General features: G+C 43.5%; 1 protein-coding gene and 1 non-coding gene across 2 annotated transcripts; both read right to left on the reverse strand.

Annotated features, from left to right (window-relative positions):
* Positions 1-5,050: 5,050 nt before the first annotated feature.
* LOC111562204 lies at positions 5,051-5,244 on the reverse strand. The gene has a single exon (XR_002745240.1). It is a non-coding gene; the product is annotated as a U2 spliceosomal RNA (small nuclear RNA).
* Positions 5,245-8,775: 3,531 nt separating this feature from the next.
* Positions 8,776-10,096, reverse strand: LOC101100989 (histone H2B type 2-F). The gene has a single exon (XM_006935069.5). The coding sequence runs from the start codon at positions 9,691-9,693 to the stop codon at positions 9,313-9,315; it is 381 nt and encodes a 126-aa protein (XP_006935131.1). The 5' UTR covers positions 9,694-10,096; the 3' UTR covers positions 8,776-9,312.
* Between the last annotated feature and the right edge of the window lie 4,355 nt (positions 10,097-14,451).

Below are 14,451 nucleotides of genomic sequence, written 5' to 3' on the forward strand. Positions count from 1 at the left end.
AAATTCCTTGGATTGGTTGATAGTGAGATTCTCTCTAGATTCTTGTACCTCATTTTAGTACAATCATCTGAAATAAATCACCTATTACATAATGTGTTGTTGGCCAAAGAAAAGAAACCTTGAGATCTCAGAACTATCATCTGCCTTGTTCACTATTTCTTGGACTGTAGTTAAATAGGACAGTCTTCCGTGGCACCTGGGTAGCTCTGTAGGTTGAATGTCTGACTCTTGATTTCAGTTCAGGTCATGATCCCAGGGTCATCGGATCCCAGGAACCCCCGTGGCCGGCTTCTCACTGGGCATGGAGCCTGCTTAAGATTCTCTCTCTCCCTCTGCCCCTCCCCACTCATGCTCTCTCTCTAAAATAAAAATAAGAAAGTCTTCCTTATATTCTTGGGAAAACTTTGGTTCCTGAATAGGTGGCAAAAACAAGAGTTTCATCTTGAAAATACTGAGAGGAAAAATGTGAAATACTTTTTTTTTTTTTTTAATTTTTTTTTCAACGTTTTTTATTCATTTTTGGGACAGAGAGAGACAGAGCATGAACGGGGGAGGGCCAGAGAGAGAGGGAGACACAGAATCGGAAACAGGCTCCAGGCTCCGAGCCATCAGCCCAGAGCTTGATGCGGGGCTCGAACTCACGGACCGCGAGATCGTGACCCGGCTGAAGTCGGACGCTTAACCGACTGCGCCACCCAGGCGCCCCGTGAAATACTTTAAACAAGCAGAAATGATCAACTCCTAAGTCATCAACCTGGTTCCACAAGCTCATTTTAAAATTTCTAACTTAAACTTTTCCTGGGGCTCCTGGGTGACTCGGTTGAGCGCCCAGCTTTGGCTCAGGTCATGATCTTGTGGTTCAGGAGTTCAAGCCCGGCATTGGTCTCTGTGCTGACAGCCCGGAGCCTGGAGCCTGCTTCAGATTCTGTGTCTCCCTCTCTCTGCCCCTCATCCCCTCAAAACTAAATAAAAACATTAAAAAATTTTCCCAAATATTTGCAATTCTCCTTTCTGTTATAAGGTGTGTCCTTCTCTGTGCTACCTAATAGTGTACCCTACATCATTTTTATTCACTTGGCTTACTCCTATGTTAAATTCTCAAAATCCAGAGGTTTCAACTCAGAAATCAGAAATAGCAAGGGAGTATTTAATGAAAGTATTCCATTTTTCCTGAGAGCATTGAGGGGAGGTATTGTAAACATCATCTGATTAAAAAAAAAAAAGATATTTGTCAGATAACTTAGGTCTTTATAGAGCACTAGTAACAGACACTATAAATAAGGTCTTTTGTTTTCTAATGCATGCTTTTTTTTTTCCTATCAGGACACAGCAGACACTTGAAGGTTCTACAGAATCAAAGGCCCAACAAGTAAATTGTTGAATTGCCTTCTTGGGTAATGGTTTAGAACTCCTAGAAAAAGGAGTTCTTGGGGCTCCTGGGTGGCTCAGTTGGTTAAGTATCCAACTCTTGGTTTTGGCTAAGGTCATGATCTCACTGCTTGGGATTCTCTCCCTCTCTCTCTCAAAATAAAGAAGTAAACTTAAAAAAAAAAAAAAAAAAAGAAAGAAAGAAAAAGAAGTTCTTATTGCTCCAATGCAAGATCCTTAGGGAAGGGACTCTCAAATCCCTAGGAATCTCTTAAAGTGGTGCTTGTTAGGAAGGGAAATGTGCTTTGGGGGTACAATGGTACTTATGCAGGAAGTGCCTTCCTACCCATACTCACAGTGAGGGAAACACTGATCAAATATTCACCATGTTCCAGCCCCCCTACTAAGTGCATACAATACATAATCTCATTCAGTCTTCATGACAAGCCTAGAAGGTAGGTTCCATTATTTTTCTCATTTCCCAGAGGAAGAAGTTGAGGTTCAGAGGAGGAAAGAAACTTTCCCAAGGTCATATAGTTCTGGGGGGGAGGGGGGGGACTGGGACTCACTGCTAATGCTCATCACTACAGGAAGCTGCCTTTTCAGCTAGTATCTTTGACTTTATTATAATCAGTTTGCTGTAAGGGGTCCATGGCTAGAGACAAGAGAGTGGACTGTGACAGGATTCCTGATACAGAGCTCCTAAAACTCTTGTAATGTTCTGGGTAATAAGGGTGTCAAGAACATCTTTTCTTGTATTTTGTCTTTGACCCGGGTTCTTGACACAGAGCTCCTAAATCTCTTGGCATTTCCTAGGTAATGGGGAGTGTCTTTTGTCTCATGAGATGGTTTTTGGTGGGCTCCTAGGTAGCTTCAGGATGGAGGCTGGTCACCAGAAAGGCGAAACTTTGATTAGAAGCTTGGAACGTTTAGCCTCCCCCACCCCCCATCCTCGAGGGGAGGAAGGTGTGGAGATTGAGCTGATGATCCCATCGTGTCTACTTGATAAAGCCTCCGTAAAAATCCCTAAACTGTAAGGTTCAGAAACCACATTTCAAGAGAGTGGACACCACAACTCCACAGGGACAGACACTCTAGCACTCGGGACCCTTCTAGATCTTGCCCTGTCTTCATCTGGCTGATCATCTGTATCCTTTCCTAGATCCCTTACAATAAACTGGTAAATATGTTTCCCCGAGTTCTGAGAGTCATTGCAACAGCTTATCAAATGTGATGAGGGGGTGGTGGGAACGCCTGATTTGTAACCAAAACTGACAGAAGTGTGAGTAACCTGGGAACCCACTACTGTGATTGGTGTCTGAAGTGGGGGGCAGCCTTATGGGACTGAGCCCATAATCTGTGGTATCTGTGCTAAATCCAGGTAGAATTGCTTGGTGTGGAAAACCCACACATTTGGGGGCCAGAAGTATTGAGAGTAGAGGAAATGGAAGTTTTCTTCCACCCTCTTACTGCTTCTGAACTAGTATAGGTTAGTATAAATATCCAACAATTTACACTGGGAAACTTCTAAACTGCTTTGTGGACCATGGTTTGTTAACAACCTCCCCTAGACCTTCACTCTGTGTTGTGCTGTTCCCGATTCAGAGAGAAAAAATTTCAAACTCATTTTTTGTTACATCCAAGGCTGGGAGCTCTGCCATCCCTTTCAACCCTTCTCTCTCATCAATCCGCTCATCCCATAAATATTTACTGAGCACCCACTATATTCCAGATACAGTTCTAAGTGATGGGGATAGGGAAAGAAAGAAAAAGACCTGCCTTCGTAGGACTTACTCTAGGAAGGTAAGAGGAGAGTCAGACAATGGGTCAGAGCACAGCCTAAATTACTGTAACAAATCTTTAAAAAACAAAAACAAAAACAAAAACAGTGGCTTAAAGAAGATACAAGTTCATCTCTCATGTCATAGTCCAGAGCTAGTAGCGTAGTTCAGTCATCCTTATCACAAGATTTCTGTTTCAGGGTCCAAGGTGGTTGTCACAGTGCCTGCCGTCATCTTTGCAACCAAGCCAGAGGAGAGGGAAAAAAGGTAAGGGCGACACATACCTATTCCTTCTTAGGGCACAAACTTGAAATAATATAGAACAGGAGTGCCCGTTCACCCCTCATTGGCCCAGAACGTTGTCTTATGGACAAACCTAGATACAAGAGAAGCTGGTAAATTAACCTTTAACTGAGAAGCCATGCACTCAGAAAGCACGGAGTTACAGTAAGCAGGTAAGAATAGTTTTTATGAAGGGAGCACCTGGGTGGCTCAGTTGGTTGAGCATCTGACTTTGGCTCAGGTCATGGCCTTGCAGTCTGTGAGTTTGAGCCACACGTCGGGCTTACTGCTGTCAGCCTGTCAGCACACAGCCTGTTTTAGATCCTCTGTCCTCCTCTCTCTTACCCCCCTCCCCTGCTTGTGCTCTCCCAAAATATAAATATTTTAAAAAGCAAAGAGCAGTTTTTATGAGTAGTAGACTCTGATTCAGTAATAAACAAACACATTATTCAGATGATACATGGAGGAAAATTAAGCAAGGTAGAGGAATAGAGAGTATTATGAAGTCGGAGGAGGAGGTGGGTTTATCTTACATAAGCTGGTCAAGGAAGTCCTCACTGGTAAGACGGTAAGGGACCCTTTGAGAAGAAACCCAAAAGACATGAGGAAGCCAGCCGCCTAAGTATCTGGGGGGGACAGCCTTCCCAGAAGAGGAAATGGCAAGTGAAGGGCCCGGAGATAGGCGGCCTGGGTGTATTCAAGTAAGAACAGAGAGACCAGGGAGTGCAGTGGAGCAGACAAAAGGGAGAGCAGGAAGACATGGTAGGTGGGCCATCATAGGGATGCCACCTTCACTCCGAAGCCATGGTTGGTGCAGGGGGTGGTGGGGAGGGTGGTAGGGGGTGGTGTTCAGATAGGGAGGAGAGCGTGGGAGTAACAGGATCTGACTCACGTTTCAAGAAGTTTACACCGGCTGTTTTGTGGAAAACAGAGAGGGTAGATGGCAAAAGCAAGGAGACTAGGCAGAAGGCTGTTGCAACCACCCTGGGCACCTGGGGAGGTGGCGGTGGCTTAGGGCATGGGGCAGTGGCACAAGTGTCAAGGTGTGGTTGGAGACTTGACACATTTTGAGTTAACGATATTTTCTGATAAATCATGGGTGATTGAGAAAAGGTTTGTTATTCACTCACCCTATTATCATCACCCCCAGAAAGAGAAAATTAATCGCACAGGGAACAAGAAAGTCAAATTTCTCTCAAGCCACACTGTGGTGAACAAAGCTTCAGCAGGTTTGAAGGGTTAGGAGCCAAGAACAATGTGACTTGAAAGGTTTTGTAAGCAGGAGGAGAAGCCAGAACTTTTCAATATAAGGACATAAAATAGTCTGTGAAAATAAAAAAAAAAATTTAAGAGATACATTAAAGGTGAAAGGAAAATGTTACAACCCGGATGAGAGGTGCACAATTAATGACCTCTAGTCACAGAATATAGAATGATGGAGAATTTCATCTACCAAAATCAGACGATTAATTGAAAGAGGTTGCAGTGAAAATTGAATAAAGCTGAAACTTAAAAAAAAAAATCCCAGAGGATACTTAATATATCGGTTGCAAACAATATTCCAGCTGAACCTCGTGTACTTGGGAAGGAGGGCACCTATAGAGCCCCATCACCTACACAGGTGATGGAAATGATCCTCATGGAGCTTTCCTGAGCCCTCCAGCCAGATGCAACCTATCATTCTCCTTAATTGAGAACATTTCCTTCTTCCCCCTCTTTTGGGAAAAACACATTTTGCCTTGAATTATAATTATCTGCACACTGATAAGAAGAGATACTACACTTGATCTTAGCCAAAAGGCCGAGAAGTGATATATAATTATCTGTATACTAGTGTAATTCCCTCTAGCAGATGTATTTACATCTTGTTACCCATCTCACTGCTTTGCTGACATGTTCGATATGGAGATTTGATCACACACGAAAAGAAAACACGACCCTGCTTTTACTTTTCAGAAGTTTGTTGATGTTGACAGTACGGGCTCTAGGATATTTTACCAAGTTTTCTATTTTTGCCAAATCATATAGTGGCTCAACAATAGTTACGAAATGTGGAAACAATCTTCAATAATATCTAGTAATTCCCCAGTCTTGTTCCTTCCTTGCTAAAGATTGACATTCTTTGGAGATGTCTGGCTGGCTCAGAAGAGCATGAGACTCTTGATCTCGTGAGTTTGAGCCCCACGTGGGGTGTAAAGGTTAAAAAAAAAAAAAAAAGATTGACATCCTTTGATAACTCCCACTTTATGCCCCCCAAATAGATCTTAATTCCCATCTGTTGCCCTGTGCTTAAATTATAGTCATCCAAATTTAAATATGTTGACTCTTAGATCACTTTTAGGAAATGCATCGTTTTAAAATGAGATATTTGTCTAAAAATGATGGCAAGGTTAAATTGTCATCTTTTAAGTTTATATAGATACCACAATCCATTCACCAATCCTTAAAATGATGACTAACCAATCTCTTTTTTTTTTTTTTTTTAACATTTATTTTTGAGAGAGAGACAGAGTGGAGTTGGGGCAGAGAAAGAGGGAGACACAGAATCTGAAGCAGGCTCCAGGCTCTGAGCTGTCAGCACAGAGCCTGACGCGGGCTCGAACTCATGAACCGTGAGATCATGACCTGAGCTGAAGTCAGACACTGAACCTGAGCCATCCAGATTCCCCATGACGAGCCAAGCTTAATGACATTTGACCCGAGCCAGACCGAGACTATTTCTACATTTGCAATGCTCACTGGATCTGATATGTAAAGCTCCTTATCTTTAAAAAAAAATTTTTTTTTTTTACATTTATTCATTTTTGAGAAACAGTGAGACAACGCATGAGCGGGGGAGGGGCAGAGAGAAGGAGACACAGAATCCGAAGCAGGCTCCAGGCTCTGAGCAAGCGGTCAGCACAGAGCCTGATGTGGGGCTCAAACCCACAAACTGCGAGATCATGACCTGAGCCGAAGTAGGACGCTCAACCAACTGAGCCACCCAGGCACCCCAAAGCTCCTTATCTTAAGACCACAAACTTTTTTCATCTTCTGGAATGCATCTCCCTCCTCACCCTTGTTTACAAGACTGGAAACGCAACATCTAAAATAGGCTGAAAAAGCTCCAGTCTAATCCTGTCCTTTTGGCTACATAGATACATTGGATGAAGGGGAGCTATCAAGCGCAGTACTCTATCTGCCCCTCTTAGGAGTTTTTAATCTCCAATTGTTGTTTTAACTGGGTCAGTAATTATTATAAAAGTGTTTCAGGTTATAGGAGCAAGAAACATTAGGAAAAAGTAGAAGAAAAAACCTTATTGGGGTACATGAACTTACCACCTTCAGGTCCATTTTCTGGTGTTCTGTGGTCTGAGCAATCAGTCAACAAATGTTCATCAAGATGCTATTTTATAATGGGCACTGGAACAGCTTTTGTCAGAGATCCCAAGAAGGATTTTTTAAAGAAAGTAGACCCTGTCTTCTAATAGAAGACAAACACAAGAAAATGTAAAAACAAGGAAAAAGAAAGTAAGGAACAGGGCTCCACAGTTCACAAAGTTACAGTTAATTGCAAATTCATTGTGCAAGGAATAAAGCCTTAAGCACTGAAAGGAGAAAGACTTCCTGTGAGCTATAATGGGATGGAAAAGCTTCAAGGAGTGAGATTTGAGGAAGATTTTAAAGAACTGTGGAAAACCTGGGTGGTTCAGTTAGTTAAGCGTCTGACTTCAGCTCAGGCCATGATCTTGTGTTCCGTGGGTTCGAGCCCCACGTCGGGTTCTGTGCTGACAGCTCAGAGCCTGGAACCTGCTTCCGATTCTGTGTCTCCCTTTGTATGAGCGGGGACTCACACACACTCTCTCAAAAATATTTTTAAAAATTAAAAAGTTTAAAGAACTTTTTAATTTTTAAAAAGTTTAAAGAACTGCCAGGTTGACAGCCTTTGAGTAGTCGAGAGGGCAACAGAGTACCACAGTTTAGAAGGACCACATAACAAAAGCACAAAGAGGACCTTAAGAGGCACTATAGGACAGTGCGTACAGTATTTGGGCTATGCTAGAAAGCTGAGGAAAATGAACAGCTGAAGAAGGGAAGTTTGGGGCAGATGGCAGAAAGCCTTTAGTTTCAGGATAAGGAGTTGGGGCTTAATCCTTTAGTCCTGAGTGACTCATGATAGCTTCTGATCAGGTGAGCCAACTGATAATGCTTTAACAACTTCAAAAGACCATGAAAAACATGGTCACTAGTCCTCTGGGATTTCAGGATCCTAGGGGAGGAGACCAGATAGGGTCTCTGATGGTTTGAGTAGAAGGCACACCACCCTGGCCTTTTCATTTAACTTTTCCTACCATAAAATGTGCTGCATAATGATTTCCTTTCTTTCACTGGGAAATTATAATTCTCAGTGAGTCATTCCTCTCGCCAGGGAAAATGACTCAGAAAATCTTCATTTCCCAGTGAAAGAAAGAAATCCTATATAGCCCATTTTATGTAACTTTAATTGGATGTAAATTTGAACTCTTACATTATAAAATTCATTTTAAGTGCAAGCTTGTCAATTCCTTAAAGTTTATCAATAATGGCCTAATTTCAAATCTTGACAAATGAATCTGAAACTAAGATTTTTCCCTTTAACTTAGGGTAGGTTTTACTGGGCAAACATTCACCAGCCTGGCCAGATTGGCCAGGTTATGCAAGTTTTGAACTAAGGGATCTTTAGAAAGCCATTTTATATGCTAACTGTGGCCATTTGCACATCATGCATTTTTTTTTTTTAAATAAATGCACCTGAGAACACCAAAAACCACTTCCCCAAGTTCCCACCTCCAACCTATCAGGAAATTCAAGGAGAGGCACCTGGGAGGGCTTAGCAAGCAGCAAAGTGGCTTTTATAGCTTCCTAGCTATAATATTGTTACAGAAGACAAGGTCCTTGCCCTGGAGAAGATCGTTTTCCTGTGGAGGAGTGTAAGCAACCACAGCAAATCTGTGTTCTTCTCAGCTTTCACCAAGAGCAAGAACATGGGCTAGGTGGTGGGGCTGAGGGAAGGTTTGACCCAAATGAGAATTAAATCCTGATGGAAGGGAAGTCTGGGCGCTTGGTCTACCAAATACCACAGGAGGACTGAGGTTACAGGCCAGGCGAAGTCTTGGCTGTAGGCACAGTCCTGTACATTAGGTTAGGTTTCCCGGCATCCCTGGCCCTTACCAATAAATGCGTTAGCATTCCTCCCAAGAGAGGATTTGTCTGTATTACAAAATATCCCATATCCCACAGGATGGGGGCAAAAATCTGTACCTGATTGAGGTATGGGGCTAGAAGGAAACGAGGGGAGGATTGCTAGATCAGAACTACAAAGGGCAACAGACTAAAGCAGACTTTATTGGAAACCATTTGTGACAAACGCCTAGAAGCGTTTGTTACAGATTGGAACATTAAGAAACAGTGGGAACAGAGAGCTATCTGTATACTAAGGAAAACAAACGTCAGCTGGCCTAAGTTTCGTGTTGACATACAGCGTTAATAAAGTAGAACAGCACCCCACCGCCAGAAATCAAAAAACCCAGAACTGCATCAACTTTGCTTACTGTTACCTGTACCTCAGTTTCCTCTAGAAGTAGGCAGAGACCATTTTGAGGACGAGTTTTGTTACCAGGAAGAGTCGTGCCACTAGGGGGACACCACCGCACTATAGGAGATTCCAGGTCTTAACCAGGGCAAGCTTGATCAGTCGTAACCTAACCCCATGCCCAAATATATGAGACCACAAGCCCACCCAACCTAAAAGCCACCCAAGCGTTTAACAAGTGTGGACAGCCGCTTCCTGTGACAAGTTAAGTGGCTCTGAAAAGAGCCGTTGGGGTAAAAGTAGCTGTTCTGTTGCGTCCTTTGCACGCCCTTACTTCGAGCTAGTGTATTTGGTGACAGCCTTGGTGCCCTCGGACACGGCGTGCTTGGCCAGCTCGCCGGGCAGCAGCAGACGCACGGCCGTCTGGATCTCCCGGGACGTGATGGTCGAGCGCTTGTTGTAATGCGCCAGGCGAGAGGCTTCACCCGCGATGCGCTCGAAGATGTCGTTGACGAACGAGTTCATGATGCCCATGGCCTTGGACGAGATGCCGGTGTCCGGGTGAACCTGTTTCAACACCTTATACACATAGACGGAATAGCTCTCCTTACGGCTACGCTTGCGCTTCTTGCCGTCCTTCTTCTGCACTTTCGTAACAGCTTTCTTAGAGCCCTTCTTGGGAGCGGGAGCCGACTTCGCTGGATCAGGCATTTTTGCTAGAAGAAACGCCACACAGCGGAAACGATCCGGACTACGTTCAAGCGGCTTCGTTACGCGCTACTTATAGAGCCCGTATGCAAATGAAGGCTCGCATAGGACTGCATTTTTATTGGTTAATTTCCAACAAGGTCGTCATACAGGGGTGGAGTCTATGCAAATAATAGCTTCTGCTAGAGCTTCCTTAATGGCTATCAGAGCAAAAGTCTTCTTAGCCAATTGAAATGTTCCGTTTCAGACCAACCAATAAGTTACGTAAAAGCATAGTTCACCTGTTTGGGGTGTTTGGGGATGGTTATTACTTTTCAGTTGTACTTGCATACGGAAAAGATCCGAAGTGCCCATTTCTATTTTTGCATCACTTTACTTCCTACACTTTGTGGAAGTTTGTTTTGCCTTTGGGTTTCGGAGCAGTAACAAACATCTCAAAAAACAAACAAACAAACAAAAAAAACCCCCAACCCATCAGGAATTTCCCTCAAATTCCTATTCGTGTTTGCGCTGTCTTATGCAATAGAGTATTAGATATTAGACCCATACAACTCTTAAGACACATAAACCAGGAAAAAGGATCCCATTTGCAAACCAGGACTTACATCCAGCTTAGTCTTAACCGTAAAATCTAGTTGAAAACCCAAATCCCCAACTCGGCAGTTATCACAAACCCACACGACCTCCTTCCCGCTTCGTTTCTATATCCAGATTCGTGCTAACGCTTTGTACGAGTAGCGCGTTAACGTTACAAACGACTAGTAGAGCAGAGTCCACCCCCTTGCAAGTTTTTCCTCAAACTAGTAAGGCTGACGCTGTAGACTGTAACTCAACATATGTAAAAGCTTAGACAAAAGCGATCTAAGCCCAGCTTCAGCTGTTCCCTCTAGTGCCTGTCAGGCGACCGAAGTTCAGACATTGTGGTCTTCCTACCCACCATGTGCGAGTTTCCCTTCATCCCTCTACCCAGAGCAACAGTGCACAACAGTACACCCACGCCAGGTGAGATAGGCGACACAGCTACTCCTCGTGAAAACATGGGTGGCTCTGAAAAGAGCCGTTAGGTGGTCCACTTAAAAGCACAGGCCTTAAGCCCGCTCCCCGCGGATACGGCGAGCCAGCTGGATGTCCTTGGGCATGATAGTGACGCGCTTGGCGTGGATAGCGCACAGGTTCGTGTCCTCGAACAGCCCCACCAGGTAGGCCTCGCTCGCCTCCTGCAGCGCCATCACGGCCGAGCTCTGGAAGCGCAGGTCCGTCTTGAAGTCCTGCGCGATCTCGCGCACCAGCCGCTGGAACGGCAGCTTGCGGATCAGCAGCTCGGTGGACTTCTGGTAGCGCCGGATCTCCCGCAGGGCCACGGTGCCCGGCCGGTAGCGGTGCGGCTTCTTCACGCCGCCCGTGGCGGGCGCGCTCTTGCGGGCCGCCTTGGTGGCCAGCTGCTTCCGCGGGGCCTTGCCGCCGGTCGACTTGCGGGCGGTCTGCTTTGTACGGGCCATGATGCCTTACTGGCTTTATTCAAGAAGTACTAGGCAGTCATATTTATAGACGTAGCCTCCTCTTGATTGGACCAGAACGGTTAAGAACTTCCAGACTTGTGATCTCATTGGCTAGATTTCAATCCTTTTTTTACTCGGGTAGATTATAATGCTAATCTCTTTCCCTTATTACTTCATCTTTCCGTACTTTTCTGTAATTTTATCGGTCACAGATTTTTTTTTTTAGGCCTTTCCTTTAAATTGATGTCACTTTTGTAAGAGCAGTTTTGAAAGTGTTTTTGCAAGCTTGGGATTCAGGTTCCTTCGAAATAAAAGCGTGCCTTCCCATGAACTAGGTTTCAGTCTACATTTCTAGTTGAGTTACTGTAACTCCAATACCACAGGTAACATTTTGCGCCTCACCCTCTGCTAAGCGCGTTAGTTGCATTACAGTATGACTGGGACTCAACAAAACAATATGCAGTTGAAAGAACCAAAGACTGAATTTACCTTTACCCAACTTCGGAACTAGGCCGAAGCCCTGTGCTGATCACCACCGACTTGCAGTGTAGAGCCTTGAGCCTTCCCCCTTTCTTTAAACCTGATCCCCCTTTTCACCTTGGAACGCGCCTCCCTCCCCTCAATGGCCAGTTAGGTCCAAGAGACGAAACGCGTCTAAATCAGGGAATATAAGACGAGAAACGTTATTTTCTCCTTTATAATGGTGAATAGTTTCTAAATAGTCAATTTGCTGGTCGGTCAGATTAAAAGCTAAAATAAAGTTTCAAGGTAAACAAATTACTTGTTGATTACGGAGTTACTAACATATTTTCTTCAATTAAGTAGTTTCATCTAAAAGTTTCACCTGAAAGTTTCATCTTTTTTATTCTCTATAGAGAAATCGAAGATCCTCTGCTTTTCAGTTGTTTCATATGCTTTGTAGCATTGCTTGGAAAACTGCATGTCATGAAACAAGTGATGTAAGGTTACCAATGCTTAAATTGGTGAATACTTAACATAAAAATTTTAATCGTATGTTTATTCTATTGAAAAAGCCTTGCATCCAAACCTTTAGTAACTCACACCTGTGAACAAAATCAAGCCCAAGAAGCTTAAAACTTACTTTATGGTGTCAATATGAATTACCATCTTCCTGCTAGGGGCAAGTGATTTTGAGGCGATTTCCTGAACACTAAATAACTTAGAAACTTTGTATCTACAAGAGTTCCCATCAGCAGCACAATCTGCTCTAGGGAGACCTAAGATGTCTTGCAAAAGTGTTAACTGATGTGAACAACTGTTATCCCTTCCTGTGGCCAGTGTGTGATAATGACTAACACAGAGCACTACTTGGTATTTAAAAATTCTTCTGCATACACTGCTTCATTTAATCCCAACTCTGTGGAGTAGATGTTACTTTCCTCATTTTACAGATAAGGAAACTGAGTCTCAGAGAAATTATGGCTTGTCCTGGACAAGTAACAAGGCCTGCATAATATTCTAAAGGAAAAGAATGGAATTATAGTGGATTTCCAGTTTCATCAGCCTTGGGGTACATTTTAAAGCAATGAAGAATTTTCCCATCATGCAATCAAATGACTCAATGTTTCTCAAACTTCTCCACTGAACTATTCCCATCAGAAGAGGAAACTACCAAGGGGGGGGGGGGCGGGGGGGGGGAGTCTTGGATGACAGCCCAAAGCAGCCTACACAAGTGTCAACATTTCTTTGCAGTGTTCTTTTTCAATCTATGTACTCTTGGCCCCCATGTTCATTTAAATAAGAAAAAGATTCTCAAGCTGTTGTTAGGGAGGAAAAACTTTGCCCTACCCCTCAAGGTTTTTTGGCTGGTCTAAGAATTAAATTGACATGAGACAGATTAACAGGAGAAAACTATAGAAGAATATGAGGCCCCCCAGGCAGTTCAGGCTTATGTGCCATCGATAGCTAACAAAGGGGTTGAGGTCTGGGACTGCAAACAGAAGGAAGACAATTACAAGAAGATGAACATGAGTAAAAGTTTGGTAAACAAATGTTTGCTGGGCCAGATAGAAACAATGGAGCATAGAAAGGGATTTTAGCAACTAGACTTTGCTAAATTCCTCCCTGTCTGTCACACCTAGTTCGTATTATACAGTAGTTCTCTATGGTGATAGTTCCCCTCCTAGAGCAGGTCCTCTATCTAAATTCTCTTATGCAGTTAGTAGGGAGGCAAAAAGAAAAACTTCTTGAGTCTTCTGCTTCTTAAAAATAATCGGCCTAAAATAATCCACATACCAAAGAAACATATTTGGAGGTAGCAAAATTTTGCTCCCCTACAATGTATATTCATATAGAATCCAATAGTCATGGGTGTATTTTCTCTTTATAATACAGAGAATCAGAAAATTCCAAACCTCTTCCTCTGGCGTTTCTCAGAATAGAACAATCTGTTATTTACAGATGCCAAAGGCAGACCACTCCAAGATGGGCCACTTTGGCATGAAGATTATTTCAAGTTAAAAAGTGATCAAAACCCAGCAGATTCAGGAAAAACTGTTTACCTGAAAAGAATTTCTTTAAAACAATTTTTTTTTAATTTAAAAAATGCTTAGTTTTGAGAGGGAGAAGGAGAGGTGGCGGGGGGGGGGGGGGGGGGGGGGCAGGGCAGAGAGAGAGAAAGAGAGAGAACCCCAAGCAGGCTCTCCCTGACGTGGAGCTCAAACTCACAAATCCTGAGATCATGACCTGAGCTGAAGTCTGGAGGCTTAACTGCCTGAGCCACGCAGATGCCCCTGAGAATTTAGATGGAAGGCCTGCTTCAGGATGAGAGCTACCATCATAGATGGTCTGCGTGACTTCCCTGTACATACCAAATTAAATATTATTTTCTCTGTTAATCTGTCTCATGTCAGAGTAGAAGGTAGGTCTGGGTAGAAGGACCTTGCAGGGGTGATTGCTGTGAGTGTTCTCAACACACTACTCTATCAGAAGTAAATTGACGAGCCAGAAGAACCCATGCTTTGCTGCAGCTGTGGGGAAATGGGGATTCTTTTTCTCCTACTGATATCTCTGAAGTTTCTTTCACTAGAAATAATAAGAATCTGCAGTTTCCAGATTGAGCCCTGAAGTTTCATTATGTAGTACTGAGAGAGGGGAAATAGCATAAGAAGCCTAAAATTTGCCACAGGAAATAAACATGTAAAAGAAAAATGTAATGTTTTGTGTGTGCGTGTGTTTGTTTTTAGTACAAAAGTAATGGACTAAATTAAAATACACGTTCCTGGGGCGTCTGGGTGGCTCA

This window comes from Felis catus, chromosome C1, assembly GCF_018350175.1.
Source record: "Felis catus isolate Fca126 chromosome C1, F.catus_Fca126_mat1.0, whole genome shotgun sequence".
In the NCBI taxonomy this organism is placed as follows: Eukaryota; Metazoa; Chordata; class Mammalia; order Carnivora; family Felidae; genus Felis; species Felis catus.